Consider the following 15205-nt stretch of genomic DNA (forward strand, 5'->3'; position numbering starts at 1 on the left):
TAGCTGACATGTGTAATGCACCAATATCATAGCTCCCTATCCACATCCAAGCCCCACAGACCTTTCCATGGTTTAACCCAGATGTTTCACATGCCCTGGTTCAGTCCACTGACAGCATGTCGACCCTGGTATACCACATCCTTCCAATTCATTCTATTCCTTGCATGCCTCTCACCCTACTGTATGTTTAGGCCAGGTTGCTCAAAATCTTTTTTCACTCCATCCTTCCACTTCCAATTTGGTCTCCTGCTTCTTGTTCCCTCCACTTCTGACACATATATCCTCTTTGTCAACCTTTCCTCGCTCATTCTATAAGTCCAAACCATTTCAACACACCCTCTTCTGCTCTCTCAACCACACTTTTTATTTCCTTACATCTCTCTTACCCTTTCATTATTTACTCGATCAAACCACCTTACACCACATATTGTCCTCAAACGTTTCATTTCCAACATATCCACCCTCCTCCTTACAACCTTACCTATAGCCCACACCTTGCAACCATATAACATTGCTAGAACTACTATTCCTTAAAATATAACAATCTCTCCTTCCACACATTATTCATCGCTCCCAGAACCTTTGCTCCCTCCCCCACCCTGTGACTCACTTCCACTTCCATGGTTCCATTCGCTGCTCAGTCCATTCCCAGATATCAAAACACTTAACTTACTCCAATTTTTCTCCATTCAAAATTACCCCCCAACTAACTTGTCCATCAACCCTGCTGAACCTTGTAACGTTGCTCTTATTCACATATACTCCCAACTTTCTCCTTTCACACACTTTTCCAAACTCAGTCACCAACTTCTGCAGTTTCTCACTCGAATCAGCCACCAGTGCCTTATCATCGGTGAACAATAACTGACTTGCTTCCCAGGCCCTCTCATCCCCAACAGACAGCATACTTGCCCCTCTCCAAAACTCTTGCATTTACCTCCCTAACAAATTAAACAACCATGGCGACATCACACATCCCTGCTGCAGACCAACCTTTACTGGGAACCAATCACTCCTCTCTTCCTACTCATATAAAAGCTTTCCACTGCTTCTAGCAGCTTACCTCCCACACCATATACTCTTAAGACCTTCCATAAAGCATCTCTATTAACCCTATCATATGCCTTCTCCAGATCCATACATGCTACACACAAATCCATCTGTTTTTCTAAGTATTTTTCACACACATTCTTTACAGCAAATACCTGATCCACACATCCTCAACTACTACTGAAACCATCATCATCGTCAGCTTGTAGGCAAACAAATTGGGAAGTAATCCGTTTTGCAGCTTCTTCATCTTTAAACATCCTTGGAACAAACTCAGTCTCAACTAAGCCAGGGCTGATGGTCGAAACTTGAATGTGTGACTTTGCAGCTTTTAAGTTCCTGCTGTAGCACTCTCAATCAATATCCTCCCATAAAATTTCCCAGAAATACTCTAGAAACTTATGCCTCTAGTTTGAACACTCGCCTTAATCCCCTTTGCCTTTGTACAGTGGCACTATATATATATATTCCACCAATCCTCAGGCACTTCACCATGATCCATACATACACTGAATATCCTTTCCAACCAATCAACAGCAGAGAATCACAAAAAGTATCTGTAACAAATTACTTACCTCAGTGCAGGTGCTTTCCCGTAATGGAAGTCCAAAATCTTTCCAGACAGTTATGAGATCAGCAACAAAACGATTCATCATAGCTGGTGTATGTTGGGGAGTGGGAGCAATACGAAGCTTTTCTTGTCCTCTTGGTACTGTTGGGTAATTGATGGCCTGTACATAATGACCATAGTTGCGTATCAACTCATCCGATATTTTGGTACAGTGTAAAGGATCTCCAACCTGAGGAAACAAAGTTCATGTATTCAAATGTTATTTTCTTTTATTTACTTTGTTGCTGTCTCCCGCTTTAGGGAGGTAGCGCAAGGAAACAGACGAAAGAATGGCCCAACCCACTCACACACAAGTATATACCTACATGACCACACGTGCAAATATACATACCTATACATCTCAACGTATACATATATATATACACACCCTCTTCTGCTCTCTCAACCACGCTCTTCTTATTTCCACACATCTCTCTTACCCTTACATTACTTACTCGATCAAACCACCTCACACCACACATTGTCCTCAAACATCTCATTTCCAGCACATCCACCCTCCTGCGCACAACTCTATCTATAGCCCATGCCTCGCAACCATACAACATTGTTGGAACCACTATTCCTTCAAACATACCCATTTTTGCTTTCCGAGATAATGTTCCTGACTTCCACACATTCTTCAAGGCTCCCAGGATTTTCGCCCCCTCCCCCACCCTATGATTCACTTCCACTTCCATGGTTCCATCCGCTGCCAGATCCACTCCCAGATATCTAAAACACTTTATTTCCTCCAGTTTTTCTCCATTCAAACTTACCTCCCAATTGACTTGACCCTCAACCCTACTGTACCTAATAGCCTTGCTCTTATTCGCATTTACTCTTAACTTTCTTCTTTCACACACTTTACCAAACTCAGTCACCAGCTTCTGCAGTTTCTCACACGAATCAGCCACCAGCGCTGTATCATCAGCGAACAACAACTGACTCACTTCCCAAGCTCTCTCATCCACAACAGACTGCATACTTGCCCCTCTTTCCAAAACTCCTGAATTCACCTCCCTAACAACCCCATCCATAAGCAAATTAAACAACCATGGAGACATCACACACCCCTGCCGCAAACCAACATTCACTGAGAACCAATCACTTTCCTCTCTTCCTACAAGTACACATGCCTTACATCCTCGATAAAAACTTTTCACTGCTTCTAACAACTTGCCTCCCACACCATATATTCTTAATACCTTCCACAGAGCATCTCTATCAACTCTATCATATTCCTTCTCCAGGTCCATAAATGCTACATACAAATCCATTTGCTTTTCTAAGTATTTCTCACATACATTCTTCAAAGCAAACACCTGATCCACACATCCTCTACCACTTCTGAAACCACACTGCTCTTCCCCAATCTGATGCTCTGTACATGCCTTCACCCTCTCAATCAATACCCTCCCATATAATTTGCCAGGAATACTCAAAAAACTTATACCTCTGTAATTTGAGCACTCACTTTTATCCCCTTTGCCTTTGTACAATGGCACTATGCAAGCATTCCACCAAATGAACCAAAATGTACAAATGTACCAAACAAAAATAATGGATCCATACATTTTCTACATTCTTTCAATGAAGACAGTAATTATTAGCTGGATACATGTGATTTCCTCCAACACATTTGGATCAGTTAGGTAATCTAACTTTCTGCGTATTAGCTGATTCATTTAACTCATTACAATTCCCAAGATAACTTAAGTAGTTTAGCAGCTTCACTAAATTCCTGCATTAAACTAACTAGTTACAAACTAAATGAAAAATATTCTACAAGGACTTAGAAATAATATTACAAATAATATTACAAACTGTTCTCAAAAATCTGTGGTGTGATTCATTAACTGTACTTAAGAGAGGAAAAAGAAGACAAAGAACATTAGAAAAAAGGAAGTTAGGGTTCAAAAGGCAGTCTCATGGAGATGCACACAGCACAAAAGCTGAGAAGCATGACAGAAGAACAAAAGGGAAAGAAATAAGAACAGTGCAATAAAGAAGACAGAATACTACAATCATATTCCACACTTGTTGACGAAGGTGACTAAAATGGGTAGGAAATCCACCCTTCCTTGTATTTCAATATCTAACATTGAGACGAGCCAAGTAAGGAATACTTTCCCCAATCAAAGGTGCAGGCTAGAGTGTGTGTGTGTAACTAGGATGAGGAGAAGGGAGAGATAGGTGATGTGACATGAGAAAAACAGTGTTTTGCCTCCAAAGATACTAAGCTACATAGGAATGTGGAAAATTGGTTTGCAAATGTCCTAAGGTTAGTGTGAAGGTGAGAGCAAGAAAAGGGTGGCAATTTTGCTGAAGAAGTTGTGGGAATTAGAGACAGTGTAAGGGAGTGAGCTCTTGACTAATGTGGGTAAAAGTGGCTTATGAAAGGAAGGTGACTGTTGTTAGTGCTTATGCACCTAGTAGCAACACAAGGAAGAGGCAAGTATTTTAGGATGAGCTGAGTGTGAGCAATCCTGATGTGTGGCATCAAGTATTAGTGATGTGTGATTTGATTTCAAGAGTGGGTGATGTAGGAGTTGAAGGATTCTTTGGGAGCATGTGTGTGTGTGTGTGTAAATGAAAGTGATGACCAGCTTGTGGAACTATGTGCAGAAAGAGAACTAGCAACTGAAAATACAAGGGTGAGAACATTAAATGGTGGGTGTGCATTCATGAATTATAAATTAATGGAAGGGCATGGTAAGGAGAGAGTCATGAGTGAGAGAGGCAACTGGAGGGAAATCTGACCATTTCTTGAATGAAGCAAAAGAGAAAGTTAGGAAAAGGGGAAATGATATGAAGGCAAAAAGTGTGCTCAAAGTGAGTTGGCTTGAAAAGAGGTTTGAGTGAGGAGATACCAGGACACATTGGGTGAAGAGTGGCATTAGGTCAAACTAACCAAACTAAGTCAGCAAGGGACAGAAGGTGTTTAGGGAAACAATGCTTTCAAGTGAGGTAAGTGTGGGAGATAGGCATGTGAGAAAGACAGCAAGTGACTTGATGAGGAAGTTAAGCTGCTAGTGAAAGAAAAGAAGAGATATATGGGCATCTACTGCAAGGAAAGACTGTGAGAGACTGGAAAATGAATAACAGGAAGTGAAGTGGCAGGATAGCAAAACGAAGGTGCAGGGGCTGAAAAAAGGGAGGGGGGCCAATGAGAGATGGGGTGAGAGAGTATTTACAAACCTTAAAGAGACAGAAAATGTTTTGGAAGCAAGTGAATAGTGTGAGAACAAAAGGAAGCATCAGGAAGGGGAGTACATAGGACAGTGGAAAATGGCAAAGCAGAGGTAGAGAGGAGGAGTTTAATATTTTAAGGGGCTCTTGATAGGGTGGCAGATATGCAAAGTTTGTGACATGGAGGTATATGGAGCAAATGATTTGGTAAAAAAATAAGAAGAGGTGGTGAAAGCCTTGTGTAAGATGAAGTATAGCAAAGCAGCTGGAGTGAATGGGATTGCAGATGAATTTCTAAAAAACAGGATGACAGTTATTGACTGGTTAGTAAGGAATTTTAGTCTGTATGGCTCAGGGAGAGGAGTTTGAGGATTGGCAGAATGCCTATTTAGTGCCTCTGTACAAAGGCAAGGGAGATACAAATGAATGTTTGAATTATGGAGGTAAGCATTTAGAAATCTATTCCCTCTTCCTTATCACCAATATGGTTAAAAGAGCTAGGTATATTGGTGATCTCTCCTGTATGACTCCCTTTCATCCATCTCTCTCAGGGATTTTTGGGAAACTTTTGTTGTGGCCCTTGAAAATTTACAAGGCATGGTGTATCCCAAGCCTTTCCTTTCTACATTTTATTTGGTTTTACAATTTCTCTCCATTCCTGATTCAAACTTTCATCTCAAACCGATTAATTGTAGTTATTAATGATGAAGCAACTTCATCCTCTTATTTTATCACAAGTGGTGTCCCAAAGGCTTCTGCTTTATCACCTACACTCTTCTCTCATCAACTTCTTGACCTTTTCACTATTAAACTTTATAACTTCAGCTCACTTTACCTCCTCTCCTCATTCTAAAGCTGATGCTCTTTTTAAAAAGGAGCAATCAGTAATCTAATTACAATGAATAAAACTAGGATGCCTTATCTCCCTACATCTCTTCATGTCACTTGTTTACCTCACTTCAGTTTCGAGACACCCAATTTTAACCATTTACAAACAAATTTGTTGGGCATAACCATAATCAATCTTCCCAAGAAATCCCACATGATTAATGTCACAAGGCCTGCTTCCCAAAAGCTGAGGGGTGGTGTATACATACCATAATTTTTCTCGGGAGAAGCTATTTCTGATCTATCAAAGTTTTATTAACCCTAGTACAGAGTCCTGATTGCATATATGGGTTTGTTCTTGTCTGCTCCTTCATTAGAGAGAATGGAATCAAAAGCCTTCCAATCATCTTTTCTGGCCACTGCAATGTTGCTTACCCAGATTCCTTTTTACGCAGCTCTGTGTATTGTAGATTTCCAGCCCCCTCAGCAAACATAACACTGACATAATAAATAAAGACCATAATGAACTAACAAGCACCAACAGCCCTCCCAACCCAACTAAACACTATCCTACAAAACATATCCATCTGAACCCAAGTAAGCTACTCTACTACTAAATACTCTTTCTCATGTGAAGGATGTTTTGAATACTCAGGGATTGAAAATGCAGGAAGGGTGCTAGGCATACCATGGATAGCATGAACTGGGGTGATGCAGTTTACAGGGGATGGTGTCCTGTTAGTGGGCTGAACTAGGTATTATGAATGAAGTTGTCGAGGAATCACGGAGAGGTGTGTGGGGGTCTGACCTTGGGAGTTAAGGGGGATTAGGGACTCTGGTTTCATTGCATTTTACAAGGATGTGATAATGATGCCTTTCTTCTGTTTCTGTTACTACCTTGCTAATGCAGGGCATGACATTCATGTATGAAAAACTATTAAGAATTCTTTAAAGTCTCCCTGCTTTCTCACCTTACTAAGGTAACACCAAGAACTTAAAAAAAAATGACCTTATTTGCACATTTTTAATATCTAAGTGTCATATATAATACAATGAAACCAGAGCGTACCATTTAAGGCCAGGCCCCAAAGGTATTCCATGGTTTATCCACACCACTTCACATGATTATCCAACTGTCAACACATTGCCCCAATATATCACACTAATTTAACCAGTTTTGTTGACAACATACCCTACCCTTCAGAATGTTCAGTCACCAGTATCCCACACCCTTAGTTTCTTTAAGCCAGATCATCCAGGTTCCTCTCATCAAGCACAGCATCCTCTCTTCATCATAATTACAACAACCATGCACAATCAGAAATCCCAGTCTAAGCACTCAAAGAGAAATCCCCACATAGCTCTTTCTTTCCTATCTGTTTTCAGAAACTGGAGATACAAGATGGGAGATTTTCCAGCCTCTACTCCAGCCCATGCTAGTTGCTCAGAAAAACATACAAGAAATATGCAAGTAGTATCTTACTTCCCTATCTCCATGGTAGCTATTACTAATAGTCAGAAAAAAACTTACATGGACAGGTAAGATATGGGATGGACAATGTTCAACAGGTAATCCTTTTTCCATGAGTGCCATCCTCAAATAACGAACTGCTGTCTGGTGTTTTGTACGCAAGACTCGTCCCTCCGGTCCACTCAGAATATTAACAGCCGCCAATGCTCCAGCAACAACAGTTGGTGGCAATGAGGTTGTAAAGATGAAACCAGCAGCATAACTTCTAATCATATCAACCAGAGATCCATTTCCTGCTATGTAGCCCCCAATGTTTCCAAAAGCTTTACCTAAAAATCAAAGTAAAATAACTTTTAATCAGTAGGGCTTATGTATTACTTTTACTACCTTGTAAGTTAGACTGATGCCAGGCACATCTACAGCTAAATTAAATTTGCAAGAATTCAAAAGACATGGAAAAGAACGGTTAAAAATTTGGTGCATAAGCATACGTGCATATCTGGGTTTCCCTAAGTGTTCCACTTATAGGGATCTGTACTGAGTAGTTCAAAAGTTTCTCAACAACTTCACATAGGAAGGGTTCGCAAGACTTAACTGATGTAAAATAAGTAAACCTCTTTATGCTTCAAAAGTGTTTTCAAGATCATCCTCACTGGTAAGCCAATGCAAAAAAAAAAGAAAAAATGAGACAAGCCCTATCCTATGAATGTGGCACCCAAGGGTGCTTTATAATTTGGCTGGAGGGCCACTTCCAGAATTATAAAACATCAAGTTCTGTATTTTTGCATGAAGAAAATGAAGATACAGTTGAAACCAACTCAGCAGTAAATATAATTCAATCACTGAACAGGCATTCCAATCTTGTAATGATATAAATTGTAGATGCAATGCAATTAATACTATATATCATAAAAAAAAAAGATCTTGCTTGATGAGGTATGCTCCTGAATTATTCTGAAGCAAAGTTTGCGTAAAAAATTTCATTATCTTCAATTAGAATTTAGCAAAATCTTTTCAATTCTTTCAAACTTGATCTGTGCTGGTATCACTGATGAATTGATTGTGCACCTTATGCTCTTCCTATCCGTAGTAGCACAAAAGGATGACAGAGGTCAGACAGATACCCATCACATACAGCATCATTAAATGGGTTCATTACATAAACTAACACTCTTTCACATGGGAAGTTTACTGACTAGATGCAAGAAGTGGATACAATCTTAGACTTTCAAGTATCTTAGAATTTCATGTATCTTGTTATTAACAATAAAGTGTTGTGCTATTTCTTAAAGGGTTTGTTTATGCCTATCCCTAAAAAGCTCTGTTCTTTCACAGCCTGAGTATTTCCACATCTTTGGCCACAAACTTTACAACTGACATCATTAACATCTCCACATAGGCCAAAGCACCAATGAAACTTAAAGCCTCGTTGTTTTCTCCAGCAATTTAAACATCTAATAATCTGCTGGTCCTATTTCTTTCTATATGTACACGTTTTACTTTCACCTATCTGTATTCCTTTCTAATTACAGACTCCCATGGTGTAGTGGTTTGTGTTCCTGACCATGACGCATTCACGGGCCTCCCAAGGTCAAGCATATAGGTTCATATCCTGGTTGCAGCAGTCACACCACCTGTTCATCCACCCCTAAGGGTTGGTCGATAAAATGGGTACCTGGCTCAGGTTAGGGTGTATTGAAATGGTTTGGACATATGAAGAGAATGAGAGAGGAAAGATTGACAAAGAGGATATATGTGTCAGAGCTGGAGGGAACAAGAAGTGGGAGACCAAATTGGATGTGGAAGGATGGAGTGAAGGGGATTTTGAGCAGTAGGGGCCTGAAAATGAAGGAATAAGAGTGAACTGGAATGATGTGTTGCATCACGATTGACATGCTGTCAATAGACTGAACCAGGGCATGTGAAATGTCTGGGGTAAACCATGTTAAGGTCTGTGGTACCTGGAGCTGTGATTTTGGTGCATTACACACGACAGCTAGAGACTAAGTGTGAATGTATGTGGCCTTTTTTTCTGTTTTCCTGGTGCTAACTCACTGAAGCAGGGGGTAGCAATGCTGTTTCCTGTAGGGGGAGGGTAGTGCCTGTGACTCACTTCCACTTCCATGGTTCCATCTGTTGCCAAATACACTTCGAGATATCTAAAACACTTCACTTCCTCCAGTTTTTCTCCATTCAAACTTACCTCCCAATTTACTTGTCCCTCAACCCTACTGTACCTAATAACCTTGCTCTTATTCACAATTACTCTCAGCTTTCTTCTTTCACACACTTTACCAAACTCAGTCCCCAACTTCTGCAGTTTCTCACCTGAATCAGCCACCAGAACTGTATCATCAGTGAACAACAACTAACTCACTTCCCAAGCCCTCTCATCCACAACAGACTGCATACTTGCCCCTCTCTCCAAAACTTTCACATTCACTGCCCTAACAACCCCATCCATAAACAAATTAAACAAGTACGGAGACATCACGCACCCCAGCTGCAAACCAACATTCACTTGGAGCCAATCACTTTCCTCTCTTCCTACTCACAAACATGCTTTACATCTTCGATAAAAACTTTTCACTGCTTCTAGCAACTTAGCTCCCACCCCAATACTCTTAATATCTTCCACAGAGCATCTCTATCAACTCTTATCATATGCCTTCTCCAGATCCATGTGTGTGTGTATGTTAATGGATCAGGTGTTTGCTTTGAAGAATGCATGTGAGCAATGCTTAGAAAAGCAGATGGGTAAGAGAGATGTGTTGTAATAAAAAGAGTGTGGTTGGGAGAGCAGAAAAGGGTGTTTGGAAATGGTTTGGTCACGTGGAGAGAATGAGTAAGGAAAGATTGACCAAGAGGATATATGTGTCAGAGGTGGAGGGAACAAGGAGAAGTGGGAGACCACATTGGAGGTGGAAAAATGGAGTGAATAAGATTTTGAGTGATCTGAGCCTAAACATGCCTGGGTCAAACCATGGAAAGTTTTGTGGGACCTGGATGTGGAAAGGGAGCTGTGGTTTCAGTGCATTATACACGACAGCTAGAGACTGAGCATGAACGAATGTGGCCTTTGTTGTCTTTTCCTAGTGCTACCTCGTGCACATGCAGGGGGAGGGGGTTGTCATTTCATGTGTGGCGGGGTGGTGACGGTAATGAATAAGGGTAGACAGTATGAATTATGTACATGTGTATATATGTATATATATGAGTGTATATATATATGTATACGTTGAGATGTATAGGTATGTATATGTGCATGTGTGGATGTGTATGTATATACATGTGTATGTGGGTGGGTTAGGCCATTCTTTCATCTATTTCCTTGCGCTACCTCGCTAACGTGGGAGACAGTGACAAAGTATAATAAAAAAATATATATATTATTATTTAATTATATTTATTTATTTTACTTTGTCGCTGTCTCCCGCGTCAGCGAGGTAGCGCAAGGAAACGGACGAAAGAATGGCCCAACCCACCCACATACACATGTATATACATACACGTCCACACACGCAAATATACATACCTATACATCTCAATGTACACATATATATACACGTGCACAATTCATACTTTCTGCCTTTATTCATTCCCATCGCCACCTCGCCACACATGGAATACCTTCCCCCTCCCCCCTCATGTGTGCGAGGTAGCACTAGGAAAAGACAACAAAGGCCCCATTCGTTCATACTCAGTCTCTAGCTGCCACGCAATAATGCCCAAAACCACAGCTCCCTTTCCACATCCAGGCCCCACACAACTTTCCATGGTTTACCCCAGATGCTTCACATGCCCTGATTCAATCCACTGACAGCACGTCAACCCCGGTATACCACATCGATCCAATTCACTCTATTCCTTGACCTCCTTTCACCCTCCTGCATGTTCAGGCCCCGATCACACAAAATCTTTTTCACTCCATCTTTCCACCTCCAATTTGGTCTCCCACTTCTCCTCGTTCCCTCCACCTCCGACACATATATCCTCTTGGTCAATCTTTCCTCACTAATTCTCTCCATGTGCCCAAACCATTTCAAAACACCCTCTTCTGCTCTCTCAACCACACTCTTTTTATTTCCACACATCTCTCTTGCCCTTACATTACTTACTCGATCAAACCACCTCACACCACATATTGTTCTCAAACATCTCATTTCCAGCACATCCACCCTCCTGCGCACAACTCTATCCATAGCCCACGCCTCGCAACCATACAACATTGTTGGAATCACTATTCCTTCAAACATACCCATTTTTGCTTTCCGAGATAATGTTCTCGACTTCCACACATTCTTCAAGGCTCCCAGGATTTTCGCCCCCTCCCCCACCCTATGATTCACTTCCGCTTCCATGGTTCCATCCGCTGCTAAATCCACTCCCAGATATCTAAAACACTTTACTTCCTCCACTTTTTCTCCATTCAAACTTACCTCCCAATTGACTTGACCCTCAACCCTACTGTACCTAATAACCTTGCTCTTATTCACATTTACTCTTAACTTTCTTCTTTCACACACTTTACCAAACTCAGTCACCAGCTTCTGCAGTTTCTTACATGAATCAGCCACCAGCGCTGTATCATCAGCGAACAACAACTGACTCACTTCCCAAGCTCTCTCATCCACAACAGACTTCATACTTGCCCCTCTTTCCAAAACTCTTGCATTCACCTCCCTAACAACCCCATCCATAAACAAATTAAACAACCATGGAGACATCACACACCCCTGCCCCAAACCTACATTCACTGAGAACCAATCCCTTCCTCTCTTCCTAAACGTACACATGCCTTACATCCTCGATAAAAACTTTTCACTGCTTCTAACAACTTGCCTCCCACACCATATATTCTTAATACCTTCCACAGAGCATCTCTATCAACTCTATCATATGCCTTCTCCAGATCCATAAATGCTACATACAAATCCATTTGCTTTTCTAAGTATTTCTCACATACATTCTTCAAAGCAAACACCTGATCCACACATCCTCTACCACTTCTGAAACCACACTGCTCTTCCCCAATCTGATGCTCTGTACATGCCTTCACCCTCTCAATCAATACCCTCCCATATAATTTACCAGGAATACTCAACAAACTTATACCTCTGTAATTTGAGCACTCACTCTTATCCCCTTTGCCTTTGTACAATGGCACTATGCACGCATTCCGCCAATCCTCAGGCACCTCACCATGAGTCATACATGCATTAAATAACCTTACCAACCAGTCAATAATACAGTCACCCCCTTTTTTAATAAATTCCACTGCAATACCATCCAAACCTGCTGCCTTGCCGGCTTTCTTCTTCCGCAAAGCTTTTACTACCTCTTCTCTGTTTACCAAATCATTTTCCCTAACCCTCTCACTTTGCACACCACCTCGACCAAAACACCCTATATCTGCCACTCTATCATCAAACACATTCAACAAACCTTCAAAATACTCACTCCATCTTCTCACATCACCACTACTTGTTATCACCTCCCCATTAGCGCCCTTCACTGAAGTTCCCATTTGCTCCCTTGTCTTACGCACTTTATTTACCTCCTTCCAGAACATCTTTTTATTCTCCCTAAAATTTAATGATACTCTCTCACCCCAACTCTCATCTGCCCTCTTTTTCACCTCTTGCACCTTTCTCTTGACCTCCTGTCTCTTTCTTTTATACATCTCCCACTCAATTGCATTTTTTCCCTGCAAAAATCGTCCAAATGCCTCTCTCCTCTCTTTCACTAATAATCTTACTTCTTCATCCCACCACTCACTACCCTTTCTAATCAACCCACCTCCCACGCTCCTCATGCCACAAGCATCTTTTGCGCACTCCATCACTGATTCCCTAAATACATCCCATTCCTCCCCCACTCCCCTTACTTCCATTGTTCTCACCTTTTTCCATTCTGTACTCAGTCTCTCCTGGTACTTCCTCACACAAGTCTCCTTCCGAAGCTCACTTATTCTCACCACCCTCTTCACCCCAACATTCACTCTTCTTTTCTGAAAACCCATACAAATCTTCACCTTAGCCTCCACAAGATAATGATCAGACATCCCTCCAGTTGCACCTCTCAGCACATTAACATCCATAAGTCTCTCTTTCGCGCGCCTGTCAATTAACACGTAATCCAATAACGCTCTCTGGCCATCTCTCCTACTTACATATGTATACTTATGTATATCTTGCTTTTTAAACCAGGTATTTCCAATCACCAGTCCTTTTTCAGCACATAAATCTACAAGCTCTTCACCATTTCCATTTACAACACTGAACACCCCATATATACCAATTATTCCCTCAACTGCCACATTACTCATCTATGCATTCAAATCACCCATCACTATAACCCGGTCTTGTGCATCAAAATCACTAACACACTCATTCAGCTGCTCCCAAAACACTTGCCTCTCATGATCTTTCTTCTCATGCCCAGGTGCATAAGCACCAATAATCACCCATCTCTCTCCATCAACTTTCAGTTTTACCCATGTTAATCGAGAATTTACTTTCTTACATTCTATCACATACTCCCACAACTCCTGTTTCAGGAGTACTGCTACTCCTTCCCTTGCTCTTGTCCTCTCACTAACCCTTGACTTTACTCCCAAGACATTCCCAAACCACTCTTCCCCTTTACCCTTGAGCTTCGTTTCACTCAGAGCCAAAACATCCAGGTTCCTTTCCTCAAACATACTACCTATCTCTCCTTTTTCACATCTTGGTTACATCCACACACATTTAGACACCCCAATCTGAGTCTACGAGGAGGATGAGCACTCCACGCGACTCCTTCTGTTTCCCATTTTTTAGAAAGTTAAAATACAAGGAGGGGAGGATTTCTGGCCCCCCGCTCCCGTCCCCTCTAGTCGCCTTCTACGACACGTGAGGAATGCGTGGGAAGTATTCTTTCACCCCTATCCTCAGGGATAATATATATATATATATATATATATATATATATATATATATATATATATATATATATATATATATAATATATATATATTTTTTTTTTGCTTTGTCGCTGTCTCCCGCGTTTGCGAGGTAGCGCAAGGAAACAGACGAAAGAAATGGCCCAACCCACCCCCATACACATGTATATGCATACGTCCACACACGCAAATACACATACCTACACAGCTTTCCATGGTTTACCCCAGACGCTTCACATGCCCTGATTCCATCCACTGACAGCACGTCAACCCCGGTATACCACATCGCTCCAATTCACTCTATTCCTTGCCCTCCTTTCACCCTCCTGCATGTTCAGGCCCCGATCACACAAAATCTTTTTCACTCCATCTTTCCACCTCCAATTTGGTCTCCCTCTTCTCCTCATTCCCTCCACCTCCGACACATATATCCTCTTGGTCAATCTTTCCTCACTCATTCTCTCCATGTGCCCAAACCATTTCAAAACACCCTCTTCTGCTCTCTCAACCGCGCTCTTTTTATTTCCACACATCTCTCTTACCCTTACGTTACTTACTCAATCAAACCACCTCACACCACACATTGTCCTCAAACATCTCCTTTCCAGCACATCCATCCTCCTGCGCACAACTCTATCCATAGCCCACGCCTCGCAACCATACAACATTGTTGGAACCACTATTCCTTCAAACATACCCATTTTTGCTTTCCGAGATAATGTTCTCGACTTCCACACATTCTTCAAGGCTCCCAGAATTTTTGCCCCCTCCCCCACCCTATGATATATATATATATATATTTTTTTATTATTATACTTTGTCGCTGTCTCCCGCGTTTGCGAGGTAGCGCAAGGAAACAGACGAAAGAAATGGCCCAACCCCCCCCATACACGTATATACATACGTCCACACACGCAAATATACATACCTACACAGCTTTCCATGGTTTACCCCAGACGCTTCACATGCCTTGCTTCAATCCACAGACAGCACGTCAACCCCGGTATACCACATCGCTCCAATTCACTCTATTCCTTGCCCTCCTTTCACCCTCCTGCATGTTCAGGCCCTGATCACACAAAATCTTTTTCACTCCATCTTTCCACCTCCAATT

The 15205-nt window shown here is 41.5% G+C and overlaps 1 protein-coding gene and 1 long non-coding RNA gene across 13 annotated transcripts in view; one reads left to right on the plus strand and one right to left on the minus strand.

The window, feature by feature from the left end:
- Positions 1–8439, plus strand: part of LOC139754202 (uncharacterized) — a 35762-nt gene extending 27323 nt beyond the window's left edge. Inside the window, exon 3 of the long non-coding RNA XR_011713853.1 lies at positions 7064–8439. This is a non-coding gene — a long non-coding RNA (uncharacterized lncRNA). The remainder of the gene's footprint in view (positions 1–7063) is intronic.
- The window catches only part of Alas (5-aminolevulinate synthase), a 141896-nt gene that overhangs the window by 4118 nt on the left and 122573 nt on the right, over positions 1–15205 (minus strand). For all 12 annotated transcript variants that reach the window (XM_071671429.1, XM_071671422.1, XM_071671428.1 and 9 more), the window contains 2 exons: positions 7209–7477; positions 1626–1850 (listed from right to left, as the gene is read on the minus strand). In XM_071671429.1, coding sequence (XP_071527530.1) covers positions 1626–1850; positions 7209–7477 — 494 coding nt within the window. The remainder of the gene's footprint in view (positions 1–1625; positions 1851–7208; positions 7478–15205) is intronic.

The sequence above is a fragment of the Panulirus ornatus genome, chromosome 16, assembly GCF_036320965.1.
Source record: "Panulirus ornatus isolate Po-2019 chromosome 16, ASM3632096v1, whole genome shotgun sequence".
Taxonomy (NCBI): Eukaryota; Metazoa; Arthropoda; class Malacostraca; order Decapoda; family Palinuridae; genus Panulirus; species Panulirus ornatus.